The 17,345-nt window shown below is 42.2% G+C and overlaps 1 protein-coding gene across 1 annotated transcript; it reads left to right on the forward strand.

Annotated features, from left to right (window-relative positions):
* The first annotated feature begins 14,924 nt into the window (after window positions 1-14,924).
* Window positions 14,925-15,835, forward strand: LOC147461395 (uncharacterized). The gene has a single exon (XM_086500837.1). It carries the CDS (start codon window positions 15,031-15,033, stop codon window positions 15,703-15,705), a length of 675 nt encoding a protein of 224 aa, XP_086356963.1. The 5' UTR covers window positions 14,925-15,030; the 3' UTR covers window positions 15,706-15,835.
* Window positions 15,836-17,345: the final 1,510 nt, after the last annotated feature.

Consider the following 17,345-nt stretch of genomic DNA (forward strand, 5'->3'; position numbering starts at 1 on the left):
CCTTGCATAGATGGCGATGCCGTCACTGGTGTGGGGGTAGGCAAAGAAGGGGAAGGTAAGGATCCTCGTCAAACACGAGGCGGTGTTGAGGCATCAGGGGCGGCATCTCCACAGCAACCGCCGCCGCCATTACTAGAGCATCGGTGCCTAGAAGAGTGTGAAGATCGTGTCGTCGACATCGAAGCTTCGAAGCGTGCTAAATGCTCCAAAACAGAGGGAGATGGTGAAGGAGTGGAACGACATGATGGTGCTCCAGAGCCATGACGCTCCTCGTACCACCTCCTCTACTGTGGTGACAAAGAAGAAATAAACTCATCATCATCCATACCTACATTGAGCACACGAACATTTAATCTTAATATTGAATGGAGAAAAAAATATGAACAAGTTATAATCTATACTATAGATAATAGGGGGAGGGATTCCTGTGTAGAGAGAGAGGGAGAGAGAGAGAGAGAGAGAGAGAGAGAGAGAGAGAGAGAGAGAGAGAGAGAGAGAGAGGGGGGAGGGGGGGGACTCATAAAGGGGGAGGGATTCTTGTGTAGATAGATTCTTGTGTATATATATATATATATATATATATATATATATATATATATATATATATATATATATATACATAGATGAGAGAGAGAGAGAGAGAGAGAGAGGACTTATAAAGGGGGAGGGATTCTTGCAATGAGGAGTTCAAGCCGGCTTCAAATTAAACCTTAGCAAGTAGTGATGCATGCTTCCTGCTTCTTTGTTAGAAGAGCAAGATCTGCCTACCCTTTGAGGACTCCTTCGGCTTGGAGTGGAAGCAATGACGATTAAACACAATTTAAATTTCTCAAGTATAGCATATAGACAAGAATGGACAAAAAGCCACGTGAATACAATATATATTATAAAACAAAGAAGAAATGTTCAAATACAATTTTTATGGCTTTAAGAGGTCTCTCTCTCATCCTTGCACAACTCAATATATCTCCCTATGTCTATATAGAGCTCTCTGTTTAGGCAGATGTCCTCCGTTTCATTTTGTAGATCCTTTTCATGCACCCATAGAGAGTAGCTGCTTGATGCTCGTCTGGAACCACCTCAGTGGCTTTTGAGTGAGCATCCTCTCTGATCTCTTCCATTGATACCAGTGTGATTGGCACATGGTAGCCCTCATATGTCCGTGCACTACAAGGGGCTACCTCTATGACGTACCACTAGTTTGATGCAGACTTTGTAGGATGAAATATCACATGCCAGAGCCACATAACTTACATGAGTGCTTCGATCCACATTTCTAAGGTCAACTCTGGCTCCCAAAGTATCTTTCTTGCCGGTCAGATGGTCCCACAGCAGATTACCCAGATTCTTGAATATGTGCATTGGATCAAGCAAGTGATTGATCATGAGTCTGTGCCAATATGGTAACTCGTACCATAGAGAGAGTCTCTTCATCCCTGGGGGCAAACCGTCATCATACGTCTCCTTCTGCTCTAACCATGCTTGTGTAGACATCCTCGGTGGCTCTCTTCCCCAAAAACCATCACGTAACTCTTGATTCTTTGGAAGATGACCCGTAAATTTGCTTCTTCAGTGAGAGCACCCTACATGCATTAGTCTAGGTCCACATGTGACACATACTCTATATCTGCTTGTTTGAAGCCATGCATGTATACACATGACAATAGATAAGCTTGAAAAAAACCAAGATTTATAGTGTTTGAGTTTGAATATGAATCACCTGAGCATTTTGTTAGTCTAGGATAGTCATGCATGGTCCACGATCAAAGCATTCCATCGACCTATGTGGTAGCTCATATCCACCACTTCTATGCCAATCCACAATTGTTGTACTCTTCCATAGTGGATGAATAATACTTATCCATATTCTTCACCTTATACCACCCCGGCACATTCAAGCTTAGAAACAAGTGCCCCATCTTAGTAGTCAACCACGGGGGAATGTTGTAGTTGATGATGACAATGAGCCATACATTGTAAGATATTGACCTCTGACGAAATGGATTTACGCCATCCATAGCCAGGCCTATGCAAAATTTCAAGCTTCCCTGGAAAAATTCAGCCATGTATCATCTACATGTTTCCAAGCTGCACAATCTGCAAGAATCCGTAGCACACCATCCAAAGATATATTCTCCTCGTGCCATGATGCTAGGGCCGCCATGGACTCACATTCGAAGAAATTCTTGATGCGAGGACGCAGAGGAAAATGTCGCAAAACCTTTTGTGGAATTTTTTCTCAGTGGAGATCTACTCGATATCTCTCGGAATCACATTTCAAAAACTTCTCCATGTCTATGCATTCGCCTCTGAAAAGAACGCAGTCGTTAGGACAAGCGTGAATCGGATTGTAATCCATCCACAAATTGTGTGCCAGATCTTTTTTGCTTTCTCTCTGGAATCTGGCATCACATTATCAGATGGCAGTATGTGCTCTTTGAGCAATCTACACATAAAAAAAAATGGGGTGCACTTGTGTAAATAATCTATCAGATCATTATACATCTAGAGTTTTTATTGAAGTAAACACATTGTAATAGATCACCTGAAAAGCACTCTGATGCTAGTGTCACTCTATCCAAACTTTGGCTGCATGTTGAGAAGAACCAAGAGCGCCTTCAATCTAGACACACGTGCTCCATCATACAATGGCGTATCGGCTTCACTTTTCATATCATCATAGATAAGCCTTTCTGAATCCATGATCGTCTCAATCATTTCATCGATCTCGGGCTCAAACACAACATCATTGGGAATATGGTATGCATGATCATCCTCCGACCTGTCAGAGGCTACATCTTGTGGCCTCACGTATGCTGCTTGACTAAAGCGCATGCGAACATGTCTATTGGGTTGCAAGATTGTTGCCTATTGGCCAGCGTCAGAGTCCGACGAGTTATAATTGGCAACAACTCGATCTTTAATAGATGGATCAAACTCGCCAAATTTATGAACGTGCTGCAAAGAAACATGTCTTGTCCATCGTACACCATGTTTGCATTGATTACAAGGACATAAAATCCTTGCTGAGAGATAGGTGTTTCGGTTGGATGGCCCCACATCATCGTCACTACTCATAATGAATGTAAAAACCTTATAATCCGAACATAAATTTAATATTCTATTAGCATCCTACGTCTTTTATCTCTCTCTCTCTCTCTCTCTCTCTCTCTCTCTCTCTCTCTCTCTCTCTCTCTCTCTGTTCACATTGTAAACAACCTGAGAGTCTCTCTAGTCATGTCCGATCCTCACGCACCTCGGTCTAGAGGTGCGCGGAGATTAGAACCACCGGGTTATAATCTTGTCTTTATTGGTCAATGACTATATTTGTGGGTACGAGAAATCTACACATCCACGTCTACATGATAGGGGCATGTAGTGGACAAAACCCCTTTGCCTCTTCTCTAACTGTAGCAATTCACAGTATCTTAACATCTCTTCACAGCAGATCCTCGTTTGAGGGATTACTTAGCACATTGCATGTTGGCCTCCAATCTGAGTATCATGCCGTTGAAAGCTTTCCTACTTAAGGTCACATCCATAGAGAGGAAGAGAGGGATCACCGTCCGCCTAACTCTAATTTTTTCTGTAATCCCGAAGGTAGAATTTAACATAAAAACTAAATGCACAATCTAACCTAATTGAACATATGGTGATTCTCAGCTAATTGAACATGGTTAGGTGAGTTAATAGGTGTCGAATTATGATGTGAATATATTATTGTGTACCTAGTGTTTTCTCTTTGGGCAAAGCCTTGAGCTTAACTCGAACTCCCCCTTCATTGACATGCCCTAAAATCTAACCCAAATCTAAATCTAATCTAATCTTAAATCTAACCTGGCTAATCTTAAATCCAACCCTAATCTTAAATTTAACATAAATCTAAATCTAATCTATCTTAAATCTAACCTAGATAATCTTAAATCTTGCCCTAATCTTAAATCTAACATAAATGTAAATCTAATCTAATCCTAAACTCAATATAAACCTAAATCTAATCTAACCTTAAATCTAACCTAAACTTAAATGTAATCTAACCTAATCTTAAGTATAATTTAAATCTTAACCTAATCTTAAGTCTAGCCTAATTTTAAATTTAGCATAAATTTTAAATATAAAATCTAACCTAATCTTAGATCTTAATCTAACCTACTCTTAAATGTAATTTTAAATCTAACCTAACCCTAAATCTTAATATAATATTTCATTTCATATTTTCTCTACTTTATCTCTCTCTCTCTCTCTCTCTCTCTCTCTTTGTTTTCTCCCCTTATGTCTCTCTTTTCATCTTCTGCCCCTCTCTCTCTTTGTTTTTTTTTCTCTCTCTCTCTCTCTCTCTCTCTCTCCCCCCCTCTTTCTCTTTCTCTTTCTCTTTGTTTTCTCCTCTCTCTCTCTCTCTCTCTCTCTCTCTCTCTCTCTCTCTCTCTCTCTCTCTCTCTCTCTCTCTCTCTCTCTCTCTTTTCCTCTCTCAATGTGTTTATGCATGTGTGTGTAATTTTTTGAGCATTCAATGTGTGTGTATGTGTTTTTTTGTGTATGCATGTGTATACATTCTCTCTCTCTCTCTCTCTCTCTCTCTCTCTCTCTCTCTCTCTCTCTCTCTCTCTCCTCTCTCTCTCTCTCTCTCTCTCTCTAAGACACAATGTGTGTGTGTGTGATTGAGAGGGAGAGAGAAAAAGAGGGGAATGGAACATGAGAGGGAGGAGAGGGTGGGAGCATACTTGGCTCTCCAAATTCTTCTCCTCGTGTGTGTGTGTGTGGAGGGGGGGGGGGGGGGGGGGGGGCGCGGGGAGAGAGAGAGAGGGAGAGCGCGGGTTTACCTGTTTCACTAGAGCGCCGAAGCTCAGGTCTGAGATCTGAGTTTTTGGTGCTCTATGTTTATTTTTTACCCCTATCGACGTCTCTATGACCGTCGTTATACTATTTGTTGCATAGTGACGCCGTGGATTTTAACATTTGAACGTCACACTGCTAGCGTCACTAATATGAAGAATTTCTTGTAGTGTTCAGCTTCAGAGGGGTTGGCATGGGAGACTTGCGGGTGGTGAGTTGGGCTCCTAAGGGGCTCGATTGTTAGACTTGGCAATGGGTTCCCTGGGGGGCGATGAGTTGGGCTTCTAAGGATTTGGCTTGGGAGACTTGGCAACCATCTTGGCAGACATGAATGGAAGATTGAAAGGGGAGCCAAGCTTGGCCCCCTTACTTTCTTAGATGCCCGATGTTTTTGAACTTTGAATTTTAGTGGTGAGTGGAATAAACGGCACGTGTCATCGAGAAGAGTTTAGTAACCCAAAAAACATAGGGGGAGAGCTTCTTGGATTCACAAACACCCTTTATCATTTTGTGGGGGCCGGGAGGGGGAGAAACGTGACTGAGAAACATGTGCTAAGTAGCCCATACTGTCATAAAAAAGAGGCCATAAGCGAGAATAATGCAATGGTAGAGCTTCTAGGAGTCACAAATATGCTATAGCATTCTAGGAGTAAGGAATGTATCCCAAACAAAGTGAATGGAGGGGTTTAAAATTTACCAGATGGCTCTATCGCTTTGTGTCGGACTACGATGAATGAATAAGCAATGTTTGAAAATCAAGGGTGAGAGTTTGCGGTCGGTGGAAAATGAGCATATGTAGAGGTTTTCATTTGCTAACAAAACATGTGCTAAGTAGCCCACAATGTCATAAAAAAGAGTCCATAAGCGTGAACGGTGGGATGTCAAAGCTTTCAGGAGTCACAAATGAGTGCTATCGCATCATACCGGGAATAAAGAATGTAGCCTAAACAAAGCAAATGGAGGGGTTTAAAAAGTTACTAGATGGCCCTATCGCTTTGTGTCAGACTACGATGAGAGAATGGAGCAATGCTTAAAAATTAAGGGTGAAAGTTTTGTGGTCGGTGGAAAATGAGCATATGTAGAGGGGTGAAAGCATGACTGGGTAGTACACTTTTATGGGTTGATTAATTACTAGTTTTGAATAGATGCACTATTAGACATGGCGTGCGGTAAAATTTTTGCAAATTAATTCTAAATTTGGCACCAAACAGCTTTTTAGATTCTCCTCTTCAAGAGCTATCCAATGATATATCACACACCTTGGGTTCTTCTATCTTTGTCAAACATATTACAGCTATTAATTTGCCAAATAGTGATGTCCCGGACATAGCTTTGGTGTCCACCCAGTCATACTTTCACCCAGAGGTTCTCGTTTTCTAACAAAACATGTGCTAAGAAGCCAACGATGTCATCGAAAAGAGTCCATAAGCCTGAACGGCGCGATGCTAAAGCTTGTAGGAGTCATAAATGAGTGATATCGTGTTGTACAGGCACTACAAGAGGTTGTGTGCTCTTGTGACGCTGTTAGCGATGGAAATACACTGGGTTTTTATAACCCCCGGCGTCGCTAAAACCGTCGTTACGAGAGCGTCGCTATATGCGACGCTATAGGCGTCGCTATATGCGTCGCTATATAGCGACGCTCATAGCGACGCTCATAGCGACAGTTATAGCGACGTTTACACAGAAGTCTATAGCTACGCTCATAGCGACGCTCATAGCGATGGTTATAGCGACGTTTACACAGAAGTCTATAGCTACGCTCATAGCGACGCTACAGAGCCATAAATAGCGACGGTTATAGTGACGCCCAAGAGAATGTTTTTTTGGTGACAAGGCATTGAATGCCCTGCCACCCATCAAGCATATTGTACTTGATTCACTTTTTTAAAAAAGTGCAAGGGTAGATAATAGACCCAAAATAGTCACCCACAAGACGCATTGTTTGCAAAATTGACAAGCGTAAAATTGACAATTGTACACATCATAGGCAAAATGAATTGATTGGCAAATGTAATAATGACAATTGTACAACATCATAGGCATAAAGAATTGATTGGCAAAATGAACTGCGGTGACAAATGTAATAATATACATGGTTCAAAAAGACGTATAAAATCCGTCTCATGATACATAAGCTATGAGAAACCCTAAACTAATGCTATCTAGCTATGGCTAAACTGACGTCGTCTAGTCAGACGTCTCATCGCGTCCAAGCGGCGTATCTGTCCGATTCTGCAAAAAAAGACAATAAGACAGCTTTCAGTAAGTATAAACATATAACGACATTTATAAAACAATACAAAAAATAGAAAAGAGTAAACCCTAATACTAACCATGCCGCCGCGAGAACTGAGAATGTCCATCAGGGCGTTTAAGCCCTTCCTGCCTGCGTACTCGCGCTCGTACGGCGTGGGATCACGTCCTGTCATCGACCACTGTCAAAACATACAAAGATTTCATTATGTTAGAATTAAAAAACTCATAAACCCTAAACTATCGAACATAAAGAGCAATGCGAAAACACTTACAAAATCGGCCTCATCATCCATGGTTCGCCATAGCGTGTCCCGGGCTTTATCAAATCCGTCTAGCCACTCTCCAATGTACACTAGGGACTCTGATACCAACCAACCTTCTGTCATGCTACCCTCCGGACGTGCCTTTTGACGCACATATCCCTTAAGCGTTTTCATGAAACGTTCTAAGAAGAACATCCATCTGGAATGAACTGTGCCAGCTATTTCCACCTCATCAACTATGTGAACAAGAAGATGCACCTGAATGGTTAGCATGGTAGTAGGAAAATGTTTCTCAAACATGCACACAAGCTCCGTAGCATTTAGTTTGGCGAATGGTATGGAGTCTACGTTGATCTCCTTTTGTGAGATCCATTGCACCAGCTTTGCAAGTTTGTAGATTGTGTTACGGATGTCGAGAGACAAACATCCCTCAATGGCAACCGGTAAAATAAACTGTAAAGTATGTGCAACAATGATATTAAAGTCCACTATGAACGTACCTGACACATTTTATGCCAATCGTGTGACTTCAAACCGGTAAGCTTTCCTTCTTTAGTAAAACACATTCGGAGCGAGTGCATTACGCCAGTGGGGGTCCGCAAAGATCGAATGGTCTCTTTTACTTTGCGTTCTTGGGCTCCTGTGAAAATCCATGGTGCTTTAGGGAATTTTATCGATCCATCAAACGCTGTTTGCGGCCAATATTGCTCCATACGATCCACATTTCTAAGGTCAACTCTGGCTCCCAAAGTATCTTTCTTGCTGGTCAGATGGTCCCATAATAGATTACCCACATTCTTGAATATGTGCATTGGATCGAGCAAGTGATTGATCATGAGTCGGGGCCAGTATGGTAACTCGTACCATAGAGATAGTCTCTTCATCCCTGGAGGCAATCCGTCATCGCACATCTCCTTCTGCTCTAACCATGCTTGTGCAGACATCCTTGGTGGCTCTCTTCCCAAAAAGCCATCGCGTAACACATGATTCTCTGGAAGATACGCTTGATGACCTTCGTAGATTTGCTTCTTCAGTGAGGGTGCCCTACGTGCATTCAATCTAGGTCCACATGTGACACATGCTCTGTATCCGCTTGTTTGAAGCCCTGCATGTATACACATGATAATAGATCAACTATGGGAAAAAACAAGATTTACAGTGTCTGAGTGAGGAGTGTCAATAGATCACCTGAGCATTCTGTTAGCCCGGGATAGTCATGCATGGTCCACATTAGAATGCCTCTTATCAAAGCATTCCGTCGTCCTGTGTGTCGGATCATATCCACCACCTCTATGCCAATCCACAATTGTTGTAGCTCTTCCAATAGTGGACGAAGATACACATCCATATTCCCCACTTTATATCGCCCTGGCACAATCAAGCTTAGCCATAGGTGCCCCTTCTTCGTAGTCAACCACGGGGGAATGTTGTAGTTGACGATGACAACGGGCCATACACTGTAAGATGTTGATCTTTGACCAAATGGATTTACGCCATCCATAGCCAGGCCTAAGCACAAATTTCGAGCTTCCCTGGCAAAATCCGACCATGTTCCATCTATGTGTTTCCAGGCTGCGCAATCTGCAGGAATTCGTAGCACACCATCCAAAGATTTATTCTCCTCATGCCATGATGCTAGGGCGGCCATGGACTTACATTCGAAGAAATGCTTGATGCGAGGAAGCAGAGGAAAATGTCGCAAAAACTTTTGTGGAATTTTTGTCCCGTGGAGATCTACTCGATATCTTTCGGAATCACATTTCGGACACTTCTCCATGTCTATGTATTCCCCTCTGAAAAGAATGCAGTCATTAGGACAAGCGTGGATAGAATTGTAATCCATCCCCAAGTTTCGCAAAATCTTTCTTGCTTCATCTCGGGAATCTGGCATCACATTGTGAGCTGGTAGTATGTGCTCTTTAAGCAATCTACACAACATAAAAATACGATACAGTCGTGTAAAAATCTATTAGATCATTATACATTTAGAGTTTTATTAAAGTAAACTAATTGTAATAGATCACCTGAAAAGCGCTGTGACGCTAGTGTCACTCCATCCAAACTTTGCCTGCATGTTGAGAAGAACCAGGAGTGCTTTCAATCTAGACATACGTGCTCCATTATACAATGGCGTATCGGCTTCACTTTTCATATCATCATAGATAAGCCTTTCTGAATCCATGATCGTCTCGATCATTTCATCAATCTCGGGCTCAAACATTGCCTCGTTGGGAATGTGCTCTGCATGATCATCCCCCGAGCTGTCAGAGGCTACATCTTGTGGCCTCACATATGCTGCTTGACCAAAGCGCCTGCGAACACGTCTATTGGGTTGCAAGATTGCTGCTTGTTGGCCAGCGTCAGAGTCCGACGAGTTATAATTGGCAACAACTCGATCTATAATAGATGGATCGAACTCGCCAAATTCGTGAACGTGCTACAAAGAAACACGTCTTGTCCGTCGCACAGCATGCTTGCATTGATTACAAGGACATAAGACCCTCGTTGAGAGATAGGTGTTTCGGTTGGATGGTCCCACATCCTCGTCACTACTCGTAATGAGGATAAAAATCTTATAACCTGGACAACAAATTTAATATTCTATTGGCATTCTTCGTCTCTCTCTCTCTCTCTCTCTCTCTCTCTCTCTCTCTCTCTCTCTCTCTCTCTCTCTCTCTCTCTCTTTACCTCACATTCTCTAGTCATGTCCAATCCCCGCACACCTCGGTCTAGAGGTGCAGGGAGATCAGAACCACCGGGTTATAATCTCGTCTTTATTGGTCAATACCTATATTTGTGGGTACAAGAAATCTACAGACCCACGTCTACATGATACTGCATGTAGTGGACAAAACCCCTTTGCCTCTTCTCTAGCTGTAGCACTTCACAGCATCTTAACATCTTTTCACAGTAGATCTTTTCACTGTTCGTCTAACTCTAAACCCTAAACCGTAAGTAATTCTTGCATGGAATCGATCTAGCGTAAATAAACGTAAATCTAACTAAAAATAAACCTAAATCTAATTTAACGTAAGTCTACAGCTAACCTAATCTTTAACGTCTTTTGGGATAGTTTCCTACGACGTTAAAACTCTCTTCTTCTTGTGTGTGTGTGTGTGTGTGTGTGTGTGGGTAAACCTAAATAAACCTAATTCTAATCTAATATAACATAAATCTAAATCTAACGTAAATTATGTTATATTAAAAACAAAGAACTAAACTAACAGGGATTATAAGAACCTTAAAACTGATTTAACACATAATTTTTCACATAACTCGGCAAGAGTTTGCATTCTCATCACTAAAGATGTGAGAGTTAACTTCCGGCGGTGACGCTGCCTCATCTCCATCCACATCTGACGACAGCAATTGGCCCTTTAGACCGTTCTTGCTATTGTTACTAACTTTGAAGTTGCTGTTGAATGACTAGAGGTTGTCTAGATGGTCATTGTGTCGGGGATGTAGTGACTCTTGCCGCCCTGAAGATCCCTCTTGAATAATAGGTCTTGAGTTCAACTCCTCGTCGGCTAGATATTTAGGTCTTTAATTTTAATTAGTTTCCTACGACGTTAAATTAGTTTCTCTCTCTTTCTCTCTCAATGTGTGTGCGTTTTTTTGTTTATGCATGTTTTCTCTCTCTTTTCCTCTCTCAATGTGTGCGTTTTTTGTTTATGCATGTTCTCTCTCTCTTTTCCTCTCTCAATGTGTGCGTTTTTTGTTTATGCATGCTCTCTCTCTCTCTTTTCCTCTCTCAATGTGTGTGTGCATTCTTTGTTTATGTATGTGTGTGTGCGTTTTTGTCTATGTTTGTACTCTCTCTCTCTCTCTCTCTCTCTCTCTCAAAAACACTATGTGTGTGTGTGTGTATGTGTGTGTGTGTGAGAGAGAAAGAGAGGGAGAGAGAAAGAGGGGAAGGGAACATGAGAGTGAGGAGAGGGAAGGAGCATACCTGGCTCTCCTTCCTCTCCTTGTGTGTGTGTGTGTGTGTGTGTGTGGAGAAGAAAGAGAGAGAGAGAGAGAGAGAGAGAGAGAGAGAGAGGGAGAGCGTTACCTGCTCCTTGCTTGAGGGCACCGAAAAACTCAGATCTGAGATCTGAGTTTTTGGGCGCTCTCTGTTATTTTTTTAGCCCAGTCGGCGTCGCTATGAGCGTCGCAAATTTACTTGTAAATTTGCGACGCTCATAGCGACGCCGGGAATTTTTTTTTTGAGCGTCGCTGTGTGAGCGTCGCTAATATGAATAGCCTCTTGTAGTGAGGAAATAAGGAATGTAGCCCAAACAAAGCGAATGGTGCGGTTTAAAAATTTACCTAATGGCCTTATCGCTTTGTGTCGGACTATGATGAGAGAATGAAGCAATGCTTGAAAATCAAGGGTGAGAATTTTGTGGTTGGTGGAAGATGAGCATATGTAGAGGTTTTAATTTGCTAACAAAACAAAATAAAAGTTTTATCCCAAAAATCATGATTTTCTAGTTCATAAACATGAAATATACATTACCTCACAGTATACAAAATTATAAAATTAAAATAAGCCAAAATTTGATGTTTTCCACATCACCGATGCATCCGAAATGTCCAAAAACCCCGAGAAAGAATGGCTACATGCCCCGTTTGGACACATTTTGCATAAACAGCCATAGAAGGTAGAATGGAGCTAGCCACACTAGCAAAGCTAGCATTAGAAGAGCGGAGGGAAATCTAGTGAAGGTGAGTAGAGCCAAACAAAAGCTCATGAGAGAGAGAGAGAGAGAGAGAGAGAGAGAGAGAGAGAGAGAGAGGAGGGAATGAAGTAATTCAAAAGTGAAGAAACAATTATTTGCCACCAAGTCACTTGAATGAGAACAAACTTCGAGGTGTACCATAAAGGAATAATCTGAAAAGGATATCTTTTTAAATAGGAAGAGTGTATCTAGATACGCTTTAATCCCACAAATATGCTTTAAATGCTCAAAATGGCCAAATTTGGAGCCATTTTGACCATCAATGGCTCCACTAATTAGCAAGTAGCCAATTTTTTTATATAGCCCTTTTTGAGTCGTTTTTGGCCCTAATGGGAGGATCTAAATCTATAATGGGTGCACATTTTAGTATTGATTTGCAAAAAAGTTACCAGTCACTGCTTTTGAGAAAGTAGCTATTGAAAAATAACTTCCAACCCTTAATAACACCAAGTTGGTAATGGGACCACTTTTATGTCGTATTAAGTGACCATTTTTCTTGAATTATTTGAAGAGTTTGAAACTGAATTTCAAGTTATGACCAAATTACAAGAATTGCGTAATCCTGTTTTTTGGCCAAATCTAGTCAAATCTAGTACTTTTACGAATTTCTTGGTGGCTTTGTTGATATCCAAATGAAATTTTGATTGTGTAAGTGGCATGTGTAACATAAACCTAATCTTCTTTGAGTTTTGGGGAGGCCTAATATGCTATATAGCATAGTATACGACAACGGTAGGATTTTTTAATTGACGAAGAATATGAGACATTCTCATGTAGCAAGTATAGCTTTCTAAATATTGCTAGTTTCTTAGGCCAATTGTGTGCATTTAGTGAGTAGCCATATCTAATTGTATACTTCAAATTCGGCTAGATATTGAGTAGTTTCTATGGGATTCTATAGGTCATAATGCTAAACACAATTTGTTCTTACAGTTTACTATATTTAGCACTTCATCATTGTCTGCAAGGTTCCAATTGGTAAGAGATATATTATTCTTTTGACATGCTCCATGGCTCCTTTTGAGTCCAAAGGACCAAACGAAACTAAGAAGGTGTGTATATAGTATCTGTATTGAGTGTGACTATAGAAACTTTGATAAAAGGTCTGTAGAATGGTAGAAATGCAACTTTTTTGTACCCATAGAAACCATATGACTTGATCACCAACACATTGAAGTTAACGGGGAATTTTATATCATGTCCTACAAAAATCCCTTCTCTCATTTATATGCAATCAATCGTAAGAAATGGTTGTTTTGGGCAAAATAGATTGGTCTATCAACTTTGGAGGCTTGTTGTGACCAAGAGATGATAAATTTTACAAGTTTCTCATTTTTCCCATAGTCCTTGAACTATAAGTTCACGAAAGGATTTTCCAAAATGTATGGATCTACCATGGTTTTGGAAGTTTTTCAAAACCCTAAAAGACACTTTTATGTCATGTTAGGTTACCAACTTAGCGTTAAAAGTGTACCACCCATTCATGCTTTCACCCCTATACATTGCACTAGTACTTCACACAAAAACAAAACAATATTTGATTGCAATGAAAAAATTACAATATGATTCTCACATTGAAAAACATGAAAAATCTTAAATTATGTTTATATTTATGTACTATTTTCTTTTAAAAAAAGTGGTACCATCTATGTACTATTTGCTATAAAAAAAGGTCCAATAGTAGGTGGTGCAAATCTTTCTTGAGGGGTTAATAGAGGGAGCCTAAGGAGATACTCTAACGAAAGCAAATGCAAATGGAATGAGGGCTTTGGAAAGGAAATGTAAAGGAAGCTGGATATGAGATGGCAATTCGTGGAAGATGTTTGTAGAAATGAAAGGTACAATGGGAAAATCGAAGAGCGATGCGACGGGGAGCAAGGCTAGCTAGAAGTGCATTCACCGCAAAGATATGCAGGTGAAGGAGTAGGGAAAAGGTCCTCTTTGAGAAAAGGAATAGGTGTTGATAGGCGATATGCAAGGGCGAAAGGCGGGTCCCGGAGGCGGTGTGTGAGCCCTACGGCAAGTAGGAAGGATAGAAGGACGAGCAATAGGAGGTACACAAGGGTGGAAGGGGGGCCTAAGAGGTGGTGTGTGAACTCTACTAGCAAGACGAGAAGGAGGAGGTGGGGGGGCCTCCCCTTTAAATACCACCGGTTCCCAACCATGGGATCAATGGTCCCAAGTGAAAGATCAATTTAGACCATCGATCTGCTAAAACTAAACTCGGGATCCCAAATTTAGATTTTTCAAAATTAATCTCGAGTTTAGTTTTTACCGGCCACGGGGGGCCTAATCTCGGGATGTTCGCGCTTCCCCAACCGAGATTTGACCCTCACCACTAGATTGAGAGTCCGGGGCCTTAACCATCACGCCCATGTGCACTTTCTTGAAATAGATGTGTTTTCTCGTAAACTTAAAACTCAAAACAATAGATATTGACACAAAAACTAAACTCGAAATCCCGAGTTTAATTTTTGTGGACCCCACCAGTTTAGTTTTACGCATTGACGGTCGAGATCTGCGAGCGTTGCACAAGAGTAATTGATCTCATGGTTGGAACCCCGTGACACTTAAAGCTGAGGGTGGGGGAGCACACGGACATTACTTTTTTTATTGCAGAGGTCCCAAAGGGTCGAATTACTTCTAGCTGGTACTGAAAATGCGAGAAAATAAATTGTTAGGAACAAGGCCAGATTAGTCGTTTAAAGAGTTAGTAGCGTTTTGCTTTTGGGACAAAAGCAAAACGCGGAGCGCGTCCCGCGGGCGTGCCGTGTCGTATGCGTTATGCGCAACGCTGCTTCTCGAAATGGGGCTTCTATAAATGAGAGCACAGAAGCTGGGTCGACATTAGACGGTCGACTCGTCGAGTATATCCATACGAGAGAGAGAAGACCGTGCTTGTGTGTACGCTTCACGTGTGCGCTCCCAGCTCGTTCTCTCGGCCTCCTCACAAAATGAGCGCCTTCACCTGTAGCATCTGCTTGAGCGGGCCCGACAGCCCCGTTGTGACTTGCTGCGGTCACCTCTTTTGCTGGGCCTGCATCTACCGCTGGCTCAATATCCACAGCCACAGCAGCAGCCCCACCTGTCCCGTTTGCAAGGGCTTCTTAACTGGTCCCTCTGACTTTACCCCTCTCTACGTCGTCGACCAGAATCCCCCTTTCACGTCCTCTCATGGCACAAATGAAGCTGATGCTACCGATAATAAAGCCCACCGGCAGCGTGAGTTCATCGACATCAGCATCCCTCCTCGCCCATGCGCCCGCCGCAAGCCCCAACCAGATCATGAGCCAGCAGTAGCTGCACGGCTATTCCCCACGAATGCCCTATTCTCCACACCCATGGTTTTAACAGAACCAGCTAATCCTCCTGAAACCTACATGGACGCCCACCAGCCACCTCAGGCATTATATGGTGCTTTTGCAGGTGTTGGCATTGATGTGTATACTGGTTTTGATGATAGGGTGACTCGCCAGTCTAGGCCAGCTCGTCGGCGGCGTGTGCCGCCGGTTGCTGGTGTGTGCCCTATCCATAACCGTCCACACATCGGCGTCTGCCCATCTCAAGGAAACATTGCAGCTAGTGTGATGACAACAGCTAGTATTGAAATTTATCAGCCCAGCAACTGAAGTTTTCTAGCAGAAATCTCCGTGTCTATCAAGGCATAAAAGTTTTCCTTTCTTTGGATTGGAAGGCTGTCCATCTATCGTTGTAAATATAAACATCAAAAGCAAAAGAATTCTCTGTTGCTTAATGTTAATGGCAACTTTAGTCGTCAATTTTTGGCTTATTCTGTTCACAATGGGATGCTGTACAGGTACCTGGTCTGAACAGAAATGTGCAGAGTTTTAACTAAGGAATCATGATGTTATGGGTTGAACGAGTGAAGAGTGATTGAACACATGGGTTTTTTTTTAAAGCTGTCCTCTGTCCTGTGGATTGGAATCCTCGGCTATTTATTGTTGAATAAACAAATATCAAATGCAAAAGAATCCCCCCCCCAACCCCCACCCCCAAATCTCACTTGTGACACGGGCACAGGAGAAGATCTCCTGTGCACCGTAGATCTCCAGCAAACTAGGGCAAAGTAACTTGGGAAAAATGTATACTCTGGAACCGAGTTACTTCGCCCCCCTTGGCCCCCCTTTCCACCTTGGAAGCTGGAGGATTAAACACACAAACCAGGATTGAGAGCCATTTGCCTTAACCACATCGTTAGCGCATGCCGCTTATCGAATGTAGACGTTTTTGTAGAGTTTTGATGTGCTATTGAGAGCCATTTGCCTTAACCACATCGTTAGCGCATGCCGCTTATCGAATGTAGACGTTTTTGTAGACTCGCTACTATCACAAGAAGTTTTGGACAAATTCTCACAATAATTCCCACATTGTGACTTACCTCAACATCATGAGCTTTTGTGAGGGAGGCACGGCATACCTAGCTAGGTACGATTGGGGGCAGGGGACCGCCGGCCCGGTGGGGGGACCGGGGGTCCCCTATCCCCAATCGTACCTAGCTAGGTATGCGGTGCCTCTCGAGCAGAAGCTCATGATATTATTCATTGTATGGAAAACACTAGAAAAGACTCCGTTTTCCTACATGAGAAAATTTTAAAATGTTCTTGTGTATGTCTGCTTATTGTTGGGACCTAGATTGATAGGAGCCTTTGATCCCATCTCCCATGCCTGTGTTAGGGCATGATCACGCATTTCTTGGTTATTAGTAAGCCTCGACAATTTCTAACTACGAAAGATATAGAGGCTGAGAGTGTCATAGATAACAGCAAGCAGTGAGAGGGAGAGCTAGGCACAGACATGAGAAAGAGAAAGAGAGCTAGTCAGCATGGGACCGGCGTAGTTTAAACGTTTTAGGCATAGCAACACAACTGTGCCAGTGGAAAGTACTCTGCTATCATAGATGGTTAGGAGATGCAAGTGGGAACTAAGCCTCGTGTGACCATAGACTTAGATATTATAGCTTAGCGCCCCCCCCCCCCCCCCCCCCCCCCCCCCCATGCACAAAGATTTAATTCACCAATGGTTTTTAGATAAGTAATTTAATTGATAATTCTTTGCACTATTGTGAATGCCAACAATTTGCTCAATGGATACAAAGTGGCCAAACCTGATTTGTATCACATGAGTTTTCGTGTTTGCTACTAATTAACGTCTGTCGAAAGCTGACACCTTCATGAGAAAGTTGACTAGCGTTTTACTTGTTTTTTTCCGGCTTACAAGGGGGAGGTGCATGCTTATCCCTTGCAGATAT

Source organism: Adiantum capillus-veneris, chromosome 3 (genome assembly GCF_014529385.1).
Source record: "Adiantum capillus-veneris isolate H3 chromosome 3, ASM1452938v2, whole genome shotgun sequence".
NCBI classification, from domain to species: Eukaryota; Viridiplantae; Streptophyta; class Polypodiopsida; order Polypodiales; family Pteridaceae; genus Adiantum; species Adiantum capillus-veneris.